The sequence below is a fragment of the Euprymna scolopes genome, chromosome 25 (assembly GCF_053919585.1).
Source record: "Euprymna scolopes isolate OS-2025 chromosome 25, ASM5391958v1, whole genome shotgun sequence".
Classification (NCBI taxonomy): Eukaryota; Metazoa; Mollusca; class Cephalopoda; order Sepiida; family Sepiolidae; genus Euprymna; species Euprymna scolopes.
Genome location: NC_136506.1, coordinates 72,694,190 through 72,716,065, shown reverse-complemented (window position 1 = coordinate 72,716,065; position 21,876 = coordinate 72,694,190). Strand labels below are relative to the sequence as shown.

The 21,876-nt window shown below is 35.2% G+C and overlaps 1 protein-coding gene across 5 annotated transcripts in view; it reads right to left on the bottom strand.

The window, feature by feature from the left end:
• Window positions 1-21,876, bottom strand: part of LOC145247430 (rap guanine nucleotide exchange factor 4-like) — a 1,873,173-nt gene that overhangs the window by 69,598 nt on the left and 1,781,699 nt on the right. For all 5 annotated transcript variants that reach the window (XM_080109188.1, XM_080109190.1, XM_080109189.1 and 2 more), the window contains 2 exons: window positions 21,188-21,264; window positions 8,117-8,184 (listed from right to left, as the gene is read on the bottom strand). In XM_080109188.1, the coding sequence (XP_079965314.1) occupies window positions 8,117-8,184; window positions 21,188-21,264 (145 nt within the window). The remainder of the gene's footprint in view (window positions 1-8,116; window positions 8,185-21,187; window positions 21,265-21,876) is intronic.

The following is a 21,876-nucleotide window of genomic DNA, read 5'->3' as shown; positions in this document are numbered from 1 at the left end:
AAATGGTATTTTTTTAATCAGATTAAACCTGGAAAAATAATATCTAACATTTAGAATAAAAGGATTCGTTCTTGGGGGGTCAAATGATCATTTATATTATTTAATATTATCAAGAATTAAATACGATTTTTAACGTTTTTAACAGTTTTTTGTATAATTTTTTAGTTTTAACTCATTTTCCAAACTTTACATATTTAGAGGTGAACCTCGCCGCCATTTTTCTTGTTCACACGTGTCGATAAACACTGTATGATTTTCGATCCAATTAAACGTTTAACAGTGCGTAAAAACACTAAAAACTTTTCCAGGTAGGTAGAAGAGTAACTTATCTTGCCTTTGATAACATCTATTTGTTACATATTTGCTTTTTGAACATTTTCTCGTACCTCTGTGGATTGTAAAACAAACTCGGAATTACTTTCCAGTCACTCTGTAGTTAGTTCTTCTTCTTCTACTACTACTACTACTACTACTACTACTACTACTATTACAACAACAACAACAACAACAACAACAACAACAACAACAACAACAACAATAATAATAATAATAATAATAATAATAAGTTAAATCTGAAATAAACAGATCCCTGCCTAATTATAATAAAAAAAAAAGACAAAATAATCTCACCTTGATTGTAGCGAAAGTCCATCATACAAGAAAAGTAAAAACATTTATCTGCTCAAGGAAGTTCTAAAGAAATCTCAAGTCGTAGTAAAACGAACTATGCCCGAGGTGAGAGCGAGCCTCTGCAGAACTGCTGGTATGTTTTGAGTAAGGTGTTTTCTTGATATGCCTATGCTTCAAAAGATATGACACCGGGAAAAGGATGAAAGAGAGAGAGAGAGAGAGAGAGAGAGAGAGAGAGAGAGAGAGAGGGGGGGGAAGAAGAAGTATAAGTATACGAAGATGTAGCATATCTTAGAAAGACCCGTCTCGAATAATAGGCAGAGCAAATAATGAAACCAGGAACGATTTAAAGCACCAGGGGATGGATAAATAAATTGGCACGAGCGAGAAGGAAAACAAGACAAGTGGTAGGTGGTCATTAGACAAACAAACCGTTTATAGGACAACAGCTCAGTAGTATGATTTTAAGCCGATTGATACATGCTGAGAAAGATTTCCCGTCCCAGATGATAAATATATATTTAATATATATATATATATATATATATATATATATATATATATATATATAAAATAAAGAATGGACGTGAATTATGTCTGGCGTATTATTCAACCATGGAATGAAGGAGCGTGGCGAGAATCTTGATATTTTATTTATTTATTTTTTTTAATCATCACAGTTTTTGGATTCCTTATTGTTTCTTGTATAAACAGGTTTAATATTACAGCATATTCATTTGTCACAATTGAGTATATCAGCTACGATCGAACCCGTTACTTTGCTCTGATGAGCATTCGCTAACAGATGGCACTTCTTTTTCAATCTGACCAAAAAAATTAAAAAAAAGAACACACAAAAAAACACAGTAAAATCTTCATGATGTACATACCCGTCACGGAACAAAAATGTTATATTCCAAAAATCACGTAATTTGATCAAGCAGTTTTATTTTTTTATAAAGAAAATAATTTTGAAACAATTTAAAGCGATTAATGTGAAATCGGTAGCATTGCAATGCTGATCTCGCAACTTTGAATTATTGTGGACTTATCTGCCCTTGTATTTTTTTTATAAAATGGCGACGCGAGACAATCCCTATTTTGCTTACTCATAAAATTTGATTTTCTTAGTTAAAATTAAAACTACTTAATCAATTAAAGTGATTTTTCGAATATGACATCGCGTTCTGTTATGAGTAACGTACCTTTTGTTTATTGTTTTTTTTAATTAGGTTGAATTCTAAATAAGGACCAAAAAATTTGAGCACACACAGAAAAAAAAAAGATTTATAAAAAAAATAGGGTTTCTCAGCATAATATGCATGTATATTTAATGTGGCATCCCTGTGCCTATTTTACAAGTGCTTTAATGGTAAGTGCTCAGACGAACTCAAAGCATCCTAAGCCGTCAACGTAAATACCCCCAACAAACCCGACAAACAGCAAAATCCCACCCCTACACTGTAGAAATCTCTAGATACCGAAAAGTCTTCTACTCAAATAGCTTTTTCTGTCAAACTGCTAGACCTTCCCAAGCATTTGCTTCCCTGACTGTACTGACATGCAGAAGTTCAAGTGTAATGTGAACAGACATCTTGCTGCTCAACTCCCTACATAGTATCTCTACAGATCTAGTCCCAAGTAGTAGCCCCTTATGATTTAGTGGCACTACGCCTTGTTTGGAACGAAAAACAGTAAAAATGTTTTTTTGGTTTTGTTTCATTTCCTTTTACGACATATCAACCCTTTTCTAATTATTTGTTATCGAATCCAGTGGTTTTGGTAAAAGTTTTCATGCTTCACGTTCTTTATTTTTCCAAACATTTAATTAGTGGCATCACTGGATGACAGGGAGGAGCAGGTGTTAATATAATTGCAAGAGTAAGGAGTGGATAGAGTAAGTTCAGGGAACGTCTGTCATTACTAACTAGCAGAGCGTTACCACTGTTGACCAAGGAAAGACGCTATCAGATGTGTGTGCAGAGGAATGATATACAGAAATGAAACCTGCCAAGTGAGGGTTGAAGACATGCGTTGCATGAAGGGAAATATGAGAATGATGGATGTGTAATGTCAAACTTCTAGACAGTCTTAAATTTGATGACCTCAGAGGAAGACTAAATCTTGACCTCGTAGGGAGGTGCGTGTAGAACAAGACTTTATTGATATGGCTGCACTGAAAGAATGGTTGAGAACGCTGTGATTATTAGATGTAGTACAGTTGAAGTAGCAGGATCAGTTGATAGGAAAAGGCCAAGGAAAATATAGTTTGATTTGTTTTACGGCATATCAACCCTTTTTCGGGTTATTTAATGCCGTCTCCAGTTATTTTGGAAACAGTTTTTATGCTTCAAGTTCTTTATAACTTTAGTTATTTGTAAAGTTCGGTTTGGTTGTTTAGTTTTAGGCCAATGTCAACCATTTAAAAAGCAATGGGTATTCAGATTATAGCACTTGTCTTAAATAATTTGGTTTGATTGTTTGGTTTTACGACATATCAACCCTTTTCAGGTTATTTAATGCCGAATCCAGTTATTTTAGAAATAGTAACCATGTTGCATCCAGTTATTTTGTAGAAGGTTTTTATTCTTCAAGTTCTTTGTATCTTTAAGTGCTAGTTTGTAGTGTAAGGTTTGGTTGTTTTATTGTGGTTTTTATCATTTTTGTTCCCTGCCCTGCAGAACATGAATGAGTTTTGCAATGGGGAAGGGAAAACTGTTACAGTATTAATGTTTGGTACAGTTTAAGTTTGGAAACCAGTGGGAGAGATAGAAAAAAGAAAAGGCGAAATGAGAAGAAGGAAAAGGGGATGGAAAGGTGTTGCTTTTTGTTTTTTTGGTTTTTCAGAACATAATTAAGTTTCGCAAAAACAAGTAGAAAAAACAAAAGGCGTGACAGCATTAATGTTTGGTACATTGTAAGTTGGGAAACCAGTCAGAAAGTGGGGGAGATAGAAAGAAAAAGGGGAAATGGGAAGAATCACTTCTAGATCTGTTTCTGACCACAGTTCCCGATGACTGTGTAATGAATGCTCACAGCCCTCTTGGGAACGCCGATCATGCAGTGGTAATGGTTGAAATCGCCCTAAACTCTAGAGCCACTACTCAAAACAATGAGATATTATAAAAAGGCTGACTGGGAAGCCATCAGAGACCTCATCAGGGACGCTCCATGGCAAAATATCTTTTCACTTCCTGCTGAACATTGTGCAAATGAGACCACTGAATGGTTCAAAGCGGCAATTGAAGCACATTTCCCACACGCAAATTCTTTAGCAAACCCCACTCTCCCCAACGGTTCACTTCAACTTGTGCAGCTGCCATAGCGCAAAGGCAGCATGCATACCGCAAATTTAACTGACATAAGTCCAGTTCAAACAAACAGAAGTACATAAAAGCCAGAAATAACCGTAAGAAAGAAATAGTGACAGTTAAGAGAGAATTTACTGAAACCACCCCAAAACGCATCGAAGCACAGAAATTAGGAACCCGAGACTTCTGGAAAATCTACAACAGTGTAATAAATAATGGGCAATCAACAATTCCCCCACTATCCAACAATCATGAGGTTGTTTGCTCTGCAACTGAGAAGGCTAACATGCTTGCCAGACGGTTTGCCTCCAACTCCATACTGGACTCTGCTAACTACCCCCTCCCTGACTTTCCTTTGCAAACAGACAGAACACTAGATGATCTGAAAATCACCCCTGCTCAGGTGCATGCTATCATAAGAAAGCTTGACACTGCAAAAGCATGTGGACCTGATCTCATCCCGGCTGTGGTATTAAAAAAGTATGCCGCCGGAGTAGCTCCAGTTCTCTCCAAACTTTACAACAAATGCCTTAATGAATCTTGCTTTCCTGCCTGCTGGAAAACTGCTTCTGTAGTGCCAGTTTTCAAAAATTCTGGCGAAAGAAGTAAATTATCGCCCCATTAGCTTCCTCCCACTTTTCACCAAAATATTTGAGACCATAATTAACCAAGCTCTAGTCCATCACCTTACAGATGCTAAACTTCTGACTGACCAACAATATGGATTTAGGTAAGCCCGTTCCACAGCAGACATCCTAACTGTAATCTCAGAACGTATATACCAGTCACTGGACAAAGCAGGGGAGGGTAGAGCAGTAGCTCTAGATATATCTAAGGCTTTTGACAGGGTATGGCATGAGGGTCTTCTCAAGAAAATTAGATCATACGGCATCACTGGAAGAATACATAACATAATTAGATCCTTCTTAGATAAGAGAAAAATCCAGGTTGTCCTTGACGGTCGTACATCTAAACAATATGATATAAATGTGGGAGTGCCTCAGGGGTCTATCCTTGGACCTCTGTTATTCCTAATATTCATAAATGACCTCCCTGAAAAAATTTTCTGTGAGATATATATGCTGACGACACCACGCTCTATAACAGACATGACAGGAAAACAAATGAACACATATCTAAAGAAATGGCAGAAACACTAGAGGATGACCTCCAATCCGTAGTGGAATGGGGACAAAAATGGATGGTCACCTTCAATGCTGCCAAGACAAAACTCATTTCCTTCAATAATTACAAGAAACCTTCCTTACCGCCAATAGAAATGGCGAATGACTCTTTATTTGAAAGTACATCTTTTAAACTCCTCGGCCTAACATTTACAGGAAACATGAGTTGGAACAATTACATTGAGAACATTGCCAGGACCACTGGAAAGAAGGTAGGTTCTCTCTACCGTGCTAGAAAGCTATTAACACCTGAAAGTATCATGTACCTCTATAAGGCCACCATTCGCCCATGTATGGAGTATTGTTGTCATATTTGGGCTGGTGCATCTGCCACTAGTCTCTCGCTCCTAGACAAGATTCAAAAGGGAGTCACCAATCTGATAGGTCCTGAAGTGTCAGCTAAACTTCAGCCTTTGTCCCATCGACGAAATATTGCATCCCTCTGCCTGTTCTACAAGTACTTTAATGGTGAATGCTCTGATGAACTGCAAGCACTTGTGCCCCCTCGACGTAAATACCCCCGACAAACCCGACAAGCAGCTAAATCCCACCCCTTCACAGTAGAGATCCCTAGATGCAAGAGAGCTTTTTACTCCAGTAGTTTCTTCCTCAGAACAGCTAGACTTTGGAATTCCCTTCCGGGTCCCTGCTTCCCTGACTGTACTGACATGCAAAAGTTCAAGTGCAACGTGAACCAACATCTTGCTACCCAACTCCCTACACAGTACCCCTGATGCTTATGTCCCTGAAAGTAGCCCCCCTACAACAAAGTGGAAATGTGTCTTGTTTGGGGTGAAAATGTAAAAGGAAAAAAAAAAAAAAGGAAGGAAAAAGTGGGTTGTCTTTTGTTTTAGTTTTACGGAACATGATTGATTTTTTCAAAAAGAAATAGAAAAACAAAAAGCATAAATGTTTGGTGCATTTCGTCTCAGGAAGCCAATACCTTCAGACAGCCTGATCTGGATTTGAAAGAAAAAAGGGATGAATAAAGATCGGATTAGAGATAGGTTAATTTGGAAGTCAATTTCAAAAAGTCGTCCATTTTCATACATTCTAAGCCACAGGTCAGATTCGGACAGTTATTACCACTCTTGGACAATGTGGCCCTGAGCGTAACAGTAACTAATGGATGGCATTGATAATTCTGAAATATAGTTTATACTAGCATGGAGACCCGACGATGTCCGGGATTTAATGATGATCAACGAATGTTTTACACGGCCATGTCATTGAAATTGGTGAAATCAACCATTTTTCAATCAAATCGATTGATTACCTGCTCTAGTAGGAGATCCATCACAGTGCACCGGAAGGGAGCTTCACATGCATCCCCATAGTGACTTAGTCCACTATACATTATAGTCTACATTGCACTGTAGAAAATCTACTTTTAGTTTTATACAATTATTTTTATATATAATGGCTTGAATTAAAGTTTCAAATGCAAAAATCAATTATCATGCTTTAATTGTGCTCTAAACAGAAACATTCATTTCGAATGCACCCTTGTTATTGAATTTAAGTTTATAATAAAAACGTCAAGTGTCATGGTGCAGTTGTGCTTCAAACAGAAACAGTAATTTCAAATGTGCCTCTGTCATATCAAAGAATCTACTGCTGATTTTATATGGCGGACCTTTCAGCTTGTGTTAATAAATCTTTTTAAATGCGCTTGTGATGTTAGGCTGTATAAGCTGTTACCTTTGGTCAGAATTGCCTGTTCCTTTTTTCATTGGATTATGTCGATTATCGATACTTATCGAAGACATTCTGACACAAACCCCATATAAGAACACTGCCAGATACATAAAGTACCTTTATGCGAAATTTCATAAAAATAGGCCCAGCCGTTTTCGAATCCATAGGGAACGAACTCACACACAGAGACATACATACACACAAAGTTCCTTTTACTTTATGATAGATACATAGATAGATAGATAGATAGATAGATAGATAGATAGATAGTTAGATAGATAGATACATAGTTACATAGTTAGATAGATAGATAGATAGATAGATAGTTAGATAGATAGATAGATAGATACATAGTTACATAGTTAGATAGATAGATAGATAGATAGATACATAGTTAGATAGATAGATAGATAGATACATAGTTAGATAGATAGATAGATAGATAGATAGATACATAGATAGATAGATAGATATATCGATAGATAGATAGTTAGATAGATAGATAGTTAGATAGATAGATACATAGATAGATAGATACATAGATAGATAGATAGATAGATAGATAGATACATAGTTAGATAGATAGATAGATAGTTAGATACATAGATAGATAGTTAGATAGATAGATACATAGATAGATAGATACATGGATACATAGATAGATAGATACATAGATAGATAGATACATAGATAGATAGATACATAGATAGATAGATAGATAGATACATAGATAGATAGATACATAGATAGATAGATATATACATAGATAGATAGATAGATAGATACATAGATACATAGATAGATACATAGATAGATAGATACATAGATAGATAGTTAGATAGATAGATAGATAGATACATAGATAGATAGATAGATAGATAGTTAGATAGATAGATAGATAGATACATAGATAGATACATAGATAGATACATAGATACATAGATAGGTAGATAGATAGATAGATAGATAGATAGTTAGATAGATACATAGATAGATAGATACATAGATAGTTAGATAGATAGATAGATAGATAGATAGTTAGATACATAGATAGATAGGTAGATAGATACATAGATAGATAGGTAGATAGATACATAGATAGATAGGTAGATAGATACATAGATAGATAGATACATAGATAGATAGATAATCTCAAATAATCTCCTCGCTCTCGTAAAAATAACTTCATGTCCTCAAATCCAGTATCTACCACTTGTAGAATTTTCAAAGTTGGGCTTGTTTAGGAATAGCTGGAAGAATATGAAAAAAAAATGGTAAAATGTGTTTCCTAACCTGGGAGCATCATTGACAAGTGCTAGTTTGCCGAAATCGTCTCCTTCCATCAACTTGCAGACAATACCCTGGAAAAGAAGAAAAGTCTTTGAAAAGTGCCAAAACCAAAATACAATAAGAATCACACAAAAACAGAATTTACTAACAATATGAAGGGTACTTGTACATTTTTACAATAGTCAACAAAACAAAGTATTCAACTCCTGATGCAATCCTCTACTGGCCGCTCTGGCAATATCACCTTCAATGAAACGACATTAGAACCTGCCAGTTAGAACAGTTGAGATAACAGGGTCACTTGGCAGGAGAAGGCCAAGAAAAACATGGGAAGAAATGATAATGATGGATTTTAGAGAAAGAGGGATAAATAATGACATGGTCAGAGATATAGTTTAGAAATCAATTTCTAAAATCTTTTTTTTTTTTTTTTTTTTTACATTGGGGTCACCACTTATCAAGGCCCGGAGGCCACTCAGGGATAAGGGTTATTGCGTGTACAGTAATCAATGAGATAGTATTGTAGTAATCATTAGTATTGGAGATTTGATAGAGTGTCTTACTTAAGGGGGCGGTTTGTCAGGAATTTGTTTATGTTGGATTTGAAGACATCCAAGTTGTAGTCAGGTGGGAAACAGGCGAACGGAAGAGAGTTCCACAATCGTGCACTTTTGAGAAAGAAGCTCTGCTCATGGAATCTACATTTATATTTAGGCACAGATAAAGAGTGGGGAAAATTATTGACAGTAGTTTCAGCCAGACGGGTGTTTCTTGTGAAAGATTGGTGAGGGGGGGGGACGAGAGATTGGAGCTAAGACAAGCACTTGCCATGGAAATAATGATAAACCAAAGACAGGCTCGCAACATCTCTTCTGTGGGAGAGAGGTTGTAGAGAAGAGAAAAGGGCATCCCCACCAAACCACAAAGTCTATTTTGCAGTCTGTCAAGGCAGGATAGGCTGTTTTTAACAGCTCCTGCCCAGATGTAGCAGCAGTACTCCATCCTTGGACGTACTTGGCTTTTATACAGATAGAGAATTGCATCAGTAGTGAGATATCTTCTGGAGCGGTAGAAGGATCCCACCATTTTCCCAGCGTCCCTGGCAACAGATTTTATGTACGTGTTCCATTTCAGATCAGGAGTAAAGGTCAAACCCAGAAGCTTGTCAAAACATGGAGCCTCCCCAAGACGAGAGCCATCCATTTCAATTGATGCCAGATGGGGATCAGAGCGTTGATGATGTAAAGATAGAAGCTTGGTTTTGGATGCATTAAAAGTGACCAGCCACCTCTTCCCCCATTGTACCACACGCTCAAGATCAGAGGAGAGAGAATTAGAGAGAACTTTGTCATTTACGGCCTTTGATGTGTTGCCATAGATGGTCATGTCATCAGCATAGATGTCAACAAATGATTTAAGTATGTGTTTTGGGAGATCATTGATGTAGATCAGGAAGAGAGTTGGGCCCAGGATGGACCCCTGGGGGACTTCAGCATTAATACTGTGGGCCTCTGATTTCTGCCCAATCAACCACTACTCTTATGAGCCTATCAGAGAGAAATGATTTAATAATTGAGAAAACATTTCCAGTAATACCGTAGCTGGAAATCTTGTGAAGTAGACCCTTATGCCATACCTTATCGAAGGCCTTTGATATGTCAAGATCAATTGCCCTAGAAAGGAAACCTTTGTCAAGAGATTCACTAATCTTATGTGATATAACCGTTAGCACATCTGCTGTAGATCTTGCAGAGTGGAAACCATATTGCATGTCACTAAGAAGGTTGTTTCTGTTGAGGTGGTTGACTACTTCTTTATTTAATATGGATTCCAACAACTTACACATGACACACAGGAGACTTATTGGTCTGTACTGAGAGAGAGATGACTTTTCACCTGAATTTTTAAATACAAGGCATATTGATGAGGTTTTCCAGGTTGTTGGAAAGCACTTCTTAAGGCAACGCTTAAACAGTTTTGTAAGTATGGGGGCAAGTTCTGGTTGAAGCTTTTTCAACACTATAATTGGAATGCCGTCAGGGCCAGTTGCTTTACTGGAATCAAGGTTCTTGATTAGCTCGGCGACCTCACGCACAGATATTTGTATGTTGCATAGCGTGTTGTCTGTTTAATCTGTCAAAAAATGTCAGCATGTGAAACATAAAAAATACAATGCATTAAATTTTGTTTTATTGCTACGCGAGGTTCTGGGAAATATATAAACGGATGTAGACTAAATTTTTAATGAATGATAGATGATTTAAATGTAAATGAATTCAAATATAATAAAATTTCTGAATCTATCTATATATAAAAGTGATCGTGTCTGTCTGTCTGTGTGTATGTCTATGTACATTTTCCTTCGCAATAACTCTATTTATTTTAAGTCTACAGACTCGAAATTTGATATACAGGGTACTGAGATTTGGGAAAATCGATGTGATCGGTTTTCGGCCAGAAATTTGGCTGTTAAGGGTTATAAGTTCAACGATTTGACCTTTGAGAACTCTATCAAACTACTCCGACAATTTTTGGTCTAAACACTTGAAATTTTAGATATCGGTTCCTTGGACATGGATCTAACTTAATAACTTGATTTGAGCCCAGAACAATAAATTTTAAGGGGTCATAATAGGGGTCAAAGTTAAACAAATCGGCCGTTTTTTTTTGTTTTGTTTTTTGCTCAGCATACACCTCCAAACACCCGGGCAACGCCGGGCACCCATGCTAGTATATCTATAAAAGTGAACGTGTCTGTGTGTCTGTGTGTGTACATTTCCCTACACAATAACTCTGTCAATTTTAAGTCTACAGACTCGAAATTTGATATACAGGGTACTGAGATTTGAAAAGTCTACCAAACTACTCCGACAATTTTGGGTCTAAACACTTGAAATTTTAGATATAGGTTCCTTGGACATGGATCTAACTTAATAACTTGATTTGAGCCCAAAACAATAAATTTTAAGGGGGCCATAATAGGGGTCAAATTAAAAAACTTGACCACTTTTTTATTTTGCTCAACATACATCTCCAAACACCCGGGCAACGATAAATATATGCACAAAATGTTAATAAAAAGCGCCCCCTAAATAAAATTGAATAATAAATTAAATAAAAATAAAAAATAAAATTTAAAAAATAATAATAAAAGGGCCCCCACAAAAAATAAATTCAAACACTTAAATTATTATTTTTTAATTTAATTTTTTATTTTCATTATTTTTTTTTATTTGATTTTTATATATAATTCTTAAATTATATATAAAATCAAATTAACAAAAAATAATGAAAATAAAAATTAAATTAAAAAATAATAATAAAAATTACCCCCACAAAAAATATAATTAAAAATCTTAAATTAAGGATTATATATAAAAATCAAATTAAACAAAAAATAATGAAAATAGAAAATTAAATAAAAAATAAAAATAAAATAAAAAAAATAATAAAAATTACAAAATTTAAAAAAAATTTAAATAAATCATGTGTGATTAAGAATTTCATCATTTTGATAAAAATGGACTTAAGAGGAAGAGGGATAAATAAAGACCTGGCCAGAGATAGGTTAGTGTCGAAATCACAGGTTGTATAAACGTCTGGATCCCTGCTGTTCTAGTATGCTACTAAAATTCTGTGAATTTTTTGATTTGTTGGGCATGTGTTGCCGTCCAACGCTTAGTCTGCATATAAAACAGGCCCGAAACCAAAGATGATGATCATCATCATGATGATGATCATCATCATGCAATAATGTATTTTGAAATAGTGCCATGTGGTAGTTTTTAGGACTCTTATCTCTTACTAATGAGTCACCACTTAATAAGGCTCCAAAACCACTCAAGAATAAAAGTTAATGAGATTCTCAACAAACAATGAACAGTACCTTAATAAGATTTGGAATGATGGTTAAATTGGTCAGAACATGATTATTTTATTCGACAGCTCAACAAACATTTGTCTATATTGGACTTTAAATATGTTGTGTACAGCTAGGAAGCAGCCGTGTGATTTTGTGTTGGTTAGGAAAGAAATTTCGTTCATGAAAGTTCAGGTTAGTTTTAGATGCAGAAGAATAAAGGAAAATATTTATAACGGTCGTAGAAAGATGAGTTTTTGCTGTGTAAGGTTTACAGGTGTGTACGGGCAGAGATTGGAGCTCAGTCGAGCACCTACTCAAAACCATTCAAGGATAAAACAAGTTAATGAGATTCTCAGTTGGCGATTAGCAACACCTTTGAGAGGATTGAAAAAGATGGCTTAAATGGTCATCATTTGATTATTTAAGTGATAAAGATGGACTTGAGGAAGAGGGATAAAGACTTGGCCAGAGTTAGGTTAGTTTGGAAATTACAGGTTGTACAAATGTCTGGATCCCTGTCGATCTAATATGCTACTAAAATTCTGTGGATTTTTTTTGCTTTGTTTGGCATGTGTTACCGTCCAACACATGATTAACATGTAAAACAGACCGATGATGATGATGATGATGATGATGATGATGCAATAATGTATTGAATAATACATTGAATAATGAATTGAAAAAGATTGCTTAAACGGTCATTATTTGATTATTTATGTAAGTGGCTCGGAAAAATTTGGTTAACACTGAACTTACAAAAAAAAAAAAAACACATTGTAGTCAGCCCAGAAGCAGCCCTGCAGTATTGTATTTCACAAATGCAAAAAGCTTACGGGATGCTCTTAAACTGCATTTGGAAAGGCTTAGAGAAATCCAGTTGAATTGCATTCAGAAATGCTTGGGGGAATCCTGCTAAACTGCATTTGGAATAGCTTGGAGGAATCTCGCTAAATTGCATTTGGAAAATATATGGAGGAATACAGTTGTATTGGAACCCTGTTGAAGTACATTCACAAATGTTTGGAGGATACTCTTGAACTGCATTTGGAAAAGCTTGAAAGAATCTTGCTGAAGTGCATTGGAAAAAGCTCAGAGGATACTTCTAAATCATATACAGAAAAGCTTGAGGGATCCTTTTGAATAGTATTCAGAAAAATTTGAAGGAATACTGCTAAATTATATTTTGGAAATATTGAAAGATTGTTAGATCAGCAAAATCTTTGGTTTGATACACTAGCAAAACCTTTGGTTTGGTGCACTAGCAAAACCTTTGGCTTGATAGATCTGCAAAATGTATAAATATAGAAAAGTCATTTGCTTTCATGGATATAAAATGTCTGTGCTGGATCTGCGGAAATCATAATTTGGATTTTTATTGATCAGCTATTATTTATCGTTTGCTCAGTTATGTATTCAAATTGATTGCAGGTTGACACGGTGCCCACTTGACCTGTGTTGACCTTTTTGTAACAAAGCAGATCAATGGGCCATGTGTATGTAGACAAAAGTCGACACTAGAGTAATGCTGACTAGATTCGAGACACGCAAAAGGTCAAGGCACAGAAATCAAGATTTGCACGTATCTCAGAGATACATGACGATGAATTGGCATGATGTCAGCGAGAGATGGGACAGTCAGTGTCCACTGGCAGCAGCCAATCAGAGAAAAAGGGACACTATGGCTATGGTTCATACTGAAAAATCCGACTGTATGAATTGAAATGTCAGAGTTACATGTGTGTCAGAAATAGCGTGTGACGTCAGCAACGGAGGGGGGCAGAATTTTTTTTAATTTTTTTTTTTATTCAACTTTCACCCCAAACAAAGCACAGTGCCACTTTGGAGTAGGGGGCTACTATCGGGGACATAATTTGCGGGGCATTATGAAGGGAGATGAGTAGCAAGATGTTTGTTCACTTGAACTTCTGCATGTCAGTACAGTTGGGAAAGCAGAATCCCGGAAGCGAGTTCCAAAGACTTGCAGTTCTGGGGTAAAAGTCTTTCTTACACCTAGGGATCTCTACTGTAAAGGGGTGGGACTTAGTTGCTTGTCGGGTTTGTCGGGGGTAGTCACGTCGAGGAGGTACAAGCGCTTGCAGTTCGTCAGAGCATTCACCATTAAAGTATTTGTAGAACAGGCAGAGGAATGCAACATTTTGTCAATAGGACAGAGGCTGAAGCCTAGATAACAGTTCAGGACCTATTAAGTTGGCGACTCTTTTGAACACTGTCCAGGAGTGAGAGACAAGCAGCAGATGCACAAGCCCAAATATGACAACAATACTCCATACATGGGCGAATGGTGGCCTTATAGAGGTACAGGATACTTTCAGGCGTAAGTAATTTTCTAGCATGGTAGAGGGAGCCCACCTTCTTTGCAGCAGCCTTGGCTTAAAAAAGAGTATTGTAATCTAAATCAAAATAGACAGCACTCCTACGACATTCATGTTATTAGCATGACTTTTTAACTTTGATGTGTTCACTTCGTAGCCAAGCACTTGACTCGATTGCCTCTACAACTCGTCCTTATTGCACCCACTTCTCTCATATGCAAATTATATCTTGAAACTACAAATGTTGAGATTTTTCTTTTAAAGTGACTCCAGTCTCGTGAATGGCATGTTTTTCATGAAACTTTATATATATATATATATATATATATATATATATATATATATATATATATATTATATATATATATACATAAATATATAAAGGTGAAAAGTTGCAAGGTGGCTCATTTTTGAAGGAATCATAAGTTAGTAATTTTTTTTTCTTTTTTAAAGAATCTAAAGTAAGTAATCTTTTTTTAAGCATCTGGAGTAGGCAATTTTTTTTTTTTTTTTTTTTTTTCTTAAGAATCTGGAGTAGGCTATTTTTTTTGTAAAGAATTAAGAGTGGGCGATTTTTTAAAAAAAGAATCTGGAGTAGCAATTTTTTAAATACTAAGGAGTGGCAAATTTTTTTTTAAAGGATCCGGAGTGGGCAATTCGTTTAAAAGTATTTGATGTGGGCAATTTTTTTTAAAGAATCTAATGTCGGCAATGTTTTGAAAGAATCTCGACAGGGTAATTTTTTTTTAAAGAATCTCGAGGAGGCAATTTTTTTTAAAGAATCTCGAGGAGGTAATTTTTTTTGAAAGAATCTTGAAGGGCAATTTTTAAAAATCATCCGGAGTTAGTAATTCTTTTAAAAGAATCTGGAGTGGACAATTTTTTTTAAGAATTCAGAGTGGGCAATTATCATTTAAAGAATCTGGAGTGGGTAATTTCTTTTTATAGAATCTGGTGTGGGAAATTTTTTGCTAAAGAATCCGGAGTGGGTAATGTTTTTTAAAAAATTGTGTGTGGGTAATTTTTTTAAAAAGAATCTAAGAAGGGCAATTTTTTTTAAAAAGAATTTGTAGTGGACAATTTTTTTAAAAATCCAGTCAGACAATTCGGAAAAAAATTTGGTCTGGTGTGGGCAATTTTTTTTTAAGAGTCTGGATGTAACAGAGCTGCTAACGTGTATTCTTTGGTGATATTGCTGAAGAGCTTTACTCATTTAAAGAGTATGGAGCAGCAACGGTATGGCACATATGTGTAGAAGACTAGGATATAAATACCCTAAACTCGCTACAAGAAAAAATAATGAAACGAATCGAATGAAGGAAACAAAGAACACAAATGCTGGAATAAAATAAACATGTCGTTTATTTTCTGTTGAGAAATGAAAGTCTTGGGTGTACACGTGTTCATTCAGCCATTGACGACTACGCGCGTGGAAGGAAAGGGGGAATGCAATAGAGAAACGCAAAGTGGCAAACCGGCCTTTAGAAAGAGAGGGTTAAACTCAGTAGAGAGTCGCGCACATGTCTGTTTTGATGGACCAAAACAAAGGAGAGATAGAGTGAGAAAGTCAGTCCAGGTTATGGAGATAGAAAGCATATAAAGTGTACGTACGGTCTGTTAGCTTTTTGTCCCACATAGTAGCAAGTGGTGTGAGGCATGCGGTCGGTCCGTAGACCGACCAGCTCGGAAGCTGGTCCTAAAAAAGGAAGAAGCCGCTTATTGCTCTTTCTTTTATAGGTGTTTCCGGTGGTCTTTTGCGCATGTGTGGATTTCCTTTGAAAGGGGAAGTGACGTTGTCCATGCGTGCTTACGTGTGCGCGTGTGTGAGTACATGTGTGTATGTTAGCGTGTGTGCATATACACGTGAATGTGAGTGTATATACGCAAACGTGAATGTGTGGACGTGGGTGCGTATGTTTGCGTGCGCGTATGTATATGACAAGTAATATAGCTTGAAATGTGAACGCGTTTTTGTGTGAGACTAGAAAAGGCTCGCGCAAATGCAAACGGCTAGGCTGCAGCAAACATCACAGCAAAAGAAGACACGGAAAAGAAAAGCAGAGAAAAATTCCGAACGATATAGGTGGCGATAGCGACTTGGAAGTACGTGTGAGTGCAAGAGGAACTTTTAAAACATGATGCAATCCAAACTTCGGACAAAAATATCAATGGAAAGAAAGTAAAGATTTAGAACCACATGGAAAATGACATTGAGGCAAACCATGTGAGAGAGATTTGCAAAAACTTGTGTGGAGATGATTGGACTTGAGCAGATGTGTTGACACGGGAGGAGAAAAAGCACGTGTTCGACGTGGCAGAGTTTTGTTGACGACATGTTATTAAAGACATGAAGAGATTTGTAAAACCAAGATGCAGACATAATTTAGAAAATACCATGAATAAATGCCTCTTGTTACAAAAAAAAACAAACAGAAAAAAAACGCTGAGTCGAATTTCTTTCTTTTGTTCATTTGCAAGACTTTTGTGCACAACGTCGGGTCTGTGTTAAAATGTAACTACCATGTTACACGGAATTGGCCATTTTCTTTTAAGAATCTAGAGTAGCACTTTTTTTTTTTTTAAATCCAGAGTGGGCACTATTTTTTTTTTTTTAAAGAATCCAGAGTAGGCACTATTTTTTTTTTTTAAAGAATCCAGAGTGGGCACTATTTTTTTTTTTTAAAATCCAGAGTGGGCACTATTATTATTATTTTTTTTAAATTCAGAGTGGGCACTATTTTTTTTTTTTTTAAAGAATCCAGAGTGGGCACTATTTTTTTTTTTTTTTTAAAGAATCCAGAGTGGGCACTATATTTTTTTTAAAGAGTCTAGACTAGGCACTAATTTTTTTTTTTTTTAACAGTCCAGAATAGGCACTATTTTTTTTTTTTTAAATCTAGAATGGGTATTTAAAAAAAAAAAAAAAAGTCTGAAATCAGCAAGTGTTACAAGTGGGTAATTATTTCATGAGTGGAGAAAGGTAATTTATTTTGAAAGAGTTTGGAGTGCACAGTTTTCTTAAAAGTCTGGAATCATCAATTTTTTTAAAGGTGTCTTATTTTTATCAGCTCACCTCCTTTTCTGACATAAGTGGCTGTAATTCTTTGGCTGAGAATTTATAGACGTACGCATAGATGTAGAACTTAATTGTGGGATTCGTTGACTGAAGTTAAAATGCATTTCACTTCAACATGGATAGAAGGTCCTCGATATGACCTTAAACTATATCCAGTGCTGAGGCCCCAGCTTGTGGGCTTTGGGGAGTGTGGAGCCACCCTTTAATTGCCATTGCTCCCAGGTCCACTCTAACTCGGAGTGGTAGTACCTGTTAGAGTCCCAACTATGGGTTAAATAGAAACCGACTTGAAAGAAACAAATATATTCTATTAAAAAACTTTTCTCCAAAATCACTGGATTTGGCATTAAATAATCTGAAAAGGGTTGATATGCCATAAAACAAAAACAACCAACCAAACATGCATAGAAGTGAGTTTGTTGTGTATCATGATTGTTATTAATATTAATAATCTTATGCCAATGCTTAAAGGATTTGTTAATGGACCGGAAGTTATACAGGTCAAGTTATACAAAAGACTAAAAAAAATGTTATTTTTTGCTTTTTACAATAGCACCACTTATCAAGGCCAAAAGTCAGTCGAAAAATAAAGGTTACCGAGACAGAAATGATTGCTAGCTGAAAGATTAAACAAATATTGATAGAAACACATGCAATAAATATTACCAATCATGCAAAAATATAATGTTCTACCAGTATTTTGTTTAATTTTCGATATTTGAGCGATTATTGAGGCTTGACTATAGCTCGAATGAGACCACCATTTTGATTTTCGTTCTGACTTGACTTTATTTCTTATTTCTTGTGTAATTATTTTTTCACCCCCTTTTTGTTTTGTTGACTATTCTGGAAAATGATCTATTTTTGTTTAAAAAAAACAAAACAAAGAACTTTCACCGTCCCTACATATACATATATATATATATATATATATATATATATAAAGATAGTAGTAAGTTATGAAAATATATATATATTGCAATTAAGCTGCACAGAATATTCCGCAGTTCATTCTTGTGAAAATTCGTCAGGCTTATAGTTGAGCCCGACGAATTCTCACAAGAATGAAATGTGGAATATTCTGTGTAGCTTAATTGCCATATATATTTTCATAACTTACTAACTCTACTTATATGCACTGTGGAAGCAAATACTGAAAATTTACACATAAAATTATATCTTCGTATATTAATATATGTGATTAAATGAAGGAATCATATATATCAGGTTCAAAAGAGAGTCACAAATCTGATAGGCCATGAACTAAGCTTCAGCCTCTGTCCCATCGACGAAACGTTGCATCCCTCTGCCTGTTCTACAAGTATTTTAATGGTGAATGCTCTGACGAACTGCAAGCACTTGTGCCTCCACGACGTGAACACCCTCGACAAACCCGACAGGCTGCTAAATCCCACCCCCACGCAGTAGAGATCCCTAGATGTAAAAGATCTTTCTACTCCAGTAGTTTCTTCCCCAGAACCGCTAGACTTTGGAATTCCATTCCAGGTCCCTGCTTCCCCAACTGTACTGACGTGCAGAAGTTCAAGTGCAACATGAACCGACATCTTGCTGCCCAAATCCCTACATAGTACCCCAGTTGCCCCTGATAGTAGCCCCCTATACCAAAGTGGTAATGTGCCTTGTTTGGGGTGAAAATGTAATTAAAAAAAAATATCACTATTGATGTTTTTTAATGAAATCAAAGTGAAACAAATAATAGTAATGGCTATAACCAAATAGGTCATCAGTATGTTGAGTTTATATATGCTAAATTTATTTTGACTAAGTTATCTCCCTTGAAGTTATTTTTTATGAAAATACAGGAACTTCCTGTTCGTTTCTTATCTTTAATACTGAGTGTTACAACTGGCAACAAGGAAGAGATAAAACTCATGTATAGGAGAGAAGGGGAGATAACCTAATAGATTAGCACCTGCTCCACAGTCAAGTTCATCAGATCAGGATCCCCCTACCCCATAATTCAATCTTTTCTCACAGTGGTAAGGGGTGGCAATGTGGCAGTGTTAGAGCTAGGCAATTAACATGGCTCTGGTGAAAATCCAAGAAATGGCATCAGGATCTGTCGTCCTCTTTTTCATCTGCCTCTACGTTTATTAGGTGTGGGAGTACATATAAACAGAATGAAAGTGGCAACGTTACTTCTGCGATATTTGTTTATGTGTTCTGGAAGAAACCTACCCTGACTTCGTATGCAACTGCTGAACCTTAGTGTTCTCAGTGTCAGGCTTAAAAACCTGCTCCCTCACCATAAATACTCCTGACTAACCCGACAAGCAGCAAAATCCCACCCTTACACTGTAGAGATCCCTAGATACCAGAAAGCTTTCTACTTCAAATAGTTTCTTCCTTCAAACTACTAGACTTTGGAATTCCCTCCCTGGTCTCTGCTCCTCTTCATCTCTTAAGACAAGAGCTTATAAACCCAAAACAATTTATATTTTCATATATTTGTATGTAATCACTACTAAACTAATTAACCGATCATTATGAATTTTGGAACATACCTGCTAGGTGTAATGCCTAGAATTTAAGGCTTAAGCTTAAGGATTCTTAAAAAATTCTAATTCAGGGAATCTTGTTTACTTGATGAATAATATCCACGGATGAAACATTTAAATTTTCAAATGGGAGGTTGTGCCCACTCCATGTCCTTGCAAACTCTTTAAAATACTCGAAAGAAACAGAAATTTGTAGACGTAATTAGAGTTAATTGATGTTTAATATCTATTAAAAAAAAACTTCACAAAAATCGGAAATATTTGAGTTTTTACAAAAAGGCTTCTACTTCCTCTAAGCCCATCTTACATAAAATTAAATTAAACTATGTATAGCACATATTTCAACCACTTATGCCTGGCAGCTGTGTTCCAAAATTCATAATGATCGGTTAATTAGTTAAAAAATGGATCCTATACATACAAAAATATGAACATATACACATAGGTAACTTTATATATAGAGCTGATCATAATCAAATAGGCTATTCCCTGTTTTTACAAATTTACTATCAGACCATGTCTGGAGCACTGTTGTCATATTTGAACTGTCCCTTTTGACATGCAGATACATAACTTTTTATATAAATGGAAACCTTTTAAAGCTTAAATAGGTTGTTGAATAACTTGATTTGAGACAAGCATCACTTTACATATAAGTAAAGATGGTTATAACAAATCAAGTTATTCAACAACAAGTAATGAGGTTATAGTTAGCTAATGTACTTCCTACTTTTCACCGGAAGCGGTGACAAGGCAAATCAGTTCCTTCACTTTTATTGTTCCCCAGTATTTCTATTGTGAAGCGATTTATTGAAATAAAATATGAGAAAAGGACATTCTCAAAAATTATACAATAAAATTTTTGGAAAATTATAAAAGGATGAAAATAGCACAATTAGTCTTTATTTGCACTTTTAATAAGTAAATTAAAAAAAAAATAAAAGCTTTTATTTTATTTAAAATTTTATAAGAAATATGTTCACGAAATTATAAAAATAAGTTGTTCTCTTGCATTTTAAAAATAAGTTTTTTTTATTTGAATTTATTTAATAAATATATGTTTATGAAAGTGTAAAAATAAAATTATTGAAATCAAAATAACAAAATTCCAAAAATCATAAAGAAAACGTATCCAATACATAATAAAAGCGAACTGATTTGTGTTGTAACCGCTTCTGGTGGTGCTCTGCAGAAAATTAGGAAGTACATTAGCTGACTATAACTAGTAATAAAAGGGAAAGAACTCATTTTAAATTAATTGCAGAAAAAAAACAGAAGTCTTACCTTTCCATATATGGACACATTGACGGAACCTTTTAAGATGATATACCAAGATTTGCCTTCGTCTCCCTGACGGAACACTATAAAATAAACAAATTTATTAATAAAAAAAAAAATGAATAAATAAAATAGAATAAAAAAAAAATAAATAAATAAATAAATGAATGAATGAACAAACAAACAAACAAACAAAAACAACAACTACTACTACTACTACTACTACTACTACTACTACTAGCGGCACCTGTGGAAATTCCACAGGGGACTCATTCATATGTAATATATTGATGTTGACATTCTGTGAATATTAAGAGTAAATGGGTACGCCCTGATATTATTGTAGTTCTTTTGTTAAAACTGCAAAAGTATTTATCTAAGCTAGCAAGGATGTCTGGTGTAGCCCGGTTGTAAAATACACTTAAACATGATATTTTTATTTTTGCAAATTTCGTATATATTATCATAGATGCAATTTTCTATCGATTCTTACATATCATAAAGTTGTGATTACAAAATATAAAAATAAAATCCAGTATAACTCCTATAATTTGAACATCCGTTTTGTTCAAATTAGAGGATGCTGTTCAAGTTTCGTGATAAAAAAATGTGCTGCAGTTAACTTTAATTTTCTAAGAATTAAGAACTAGTAAATGACATTCATTGCTATATGATACTTCAAGTATATATTAAGT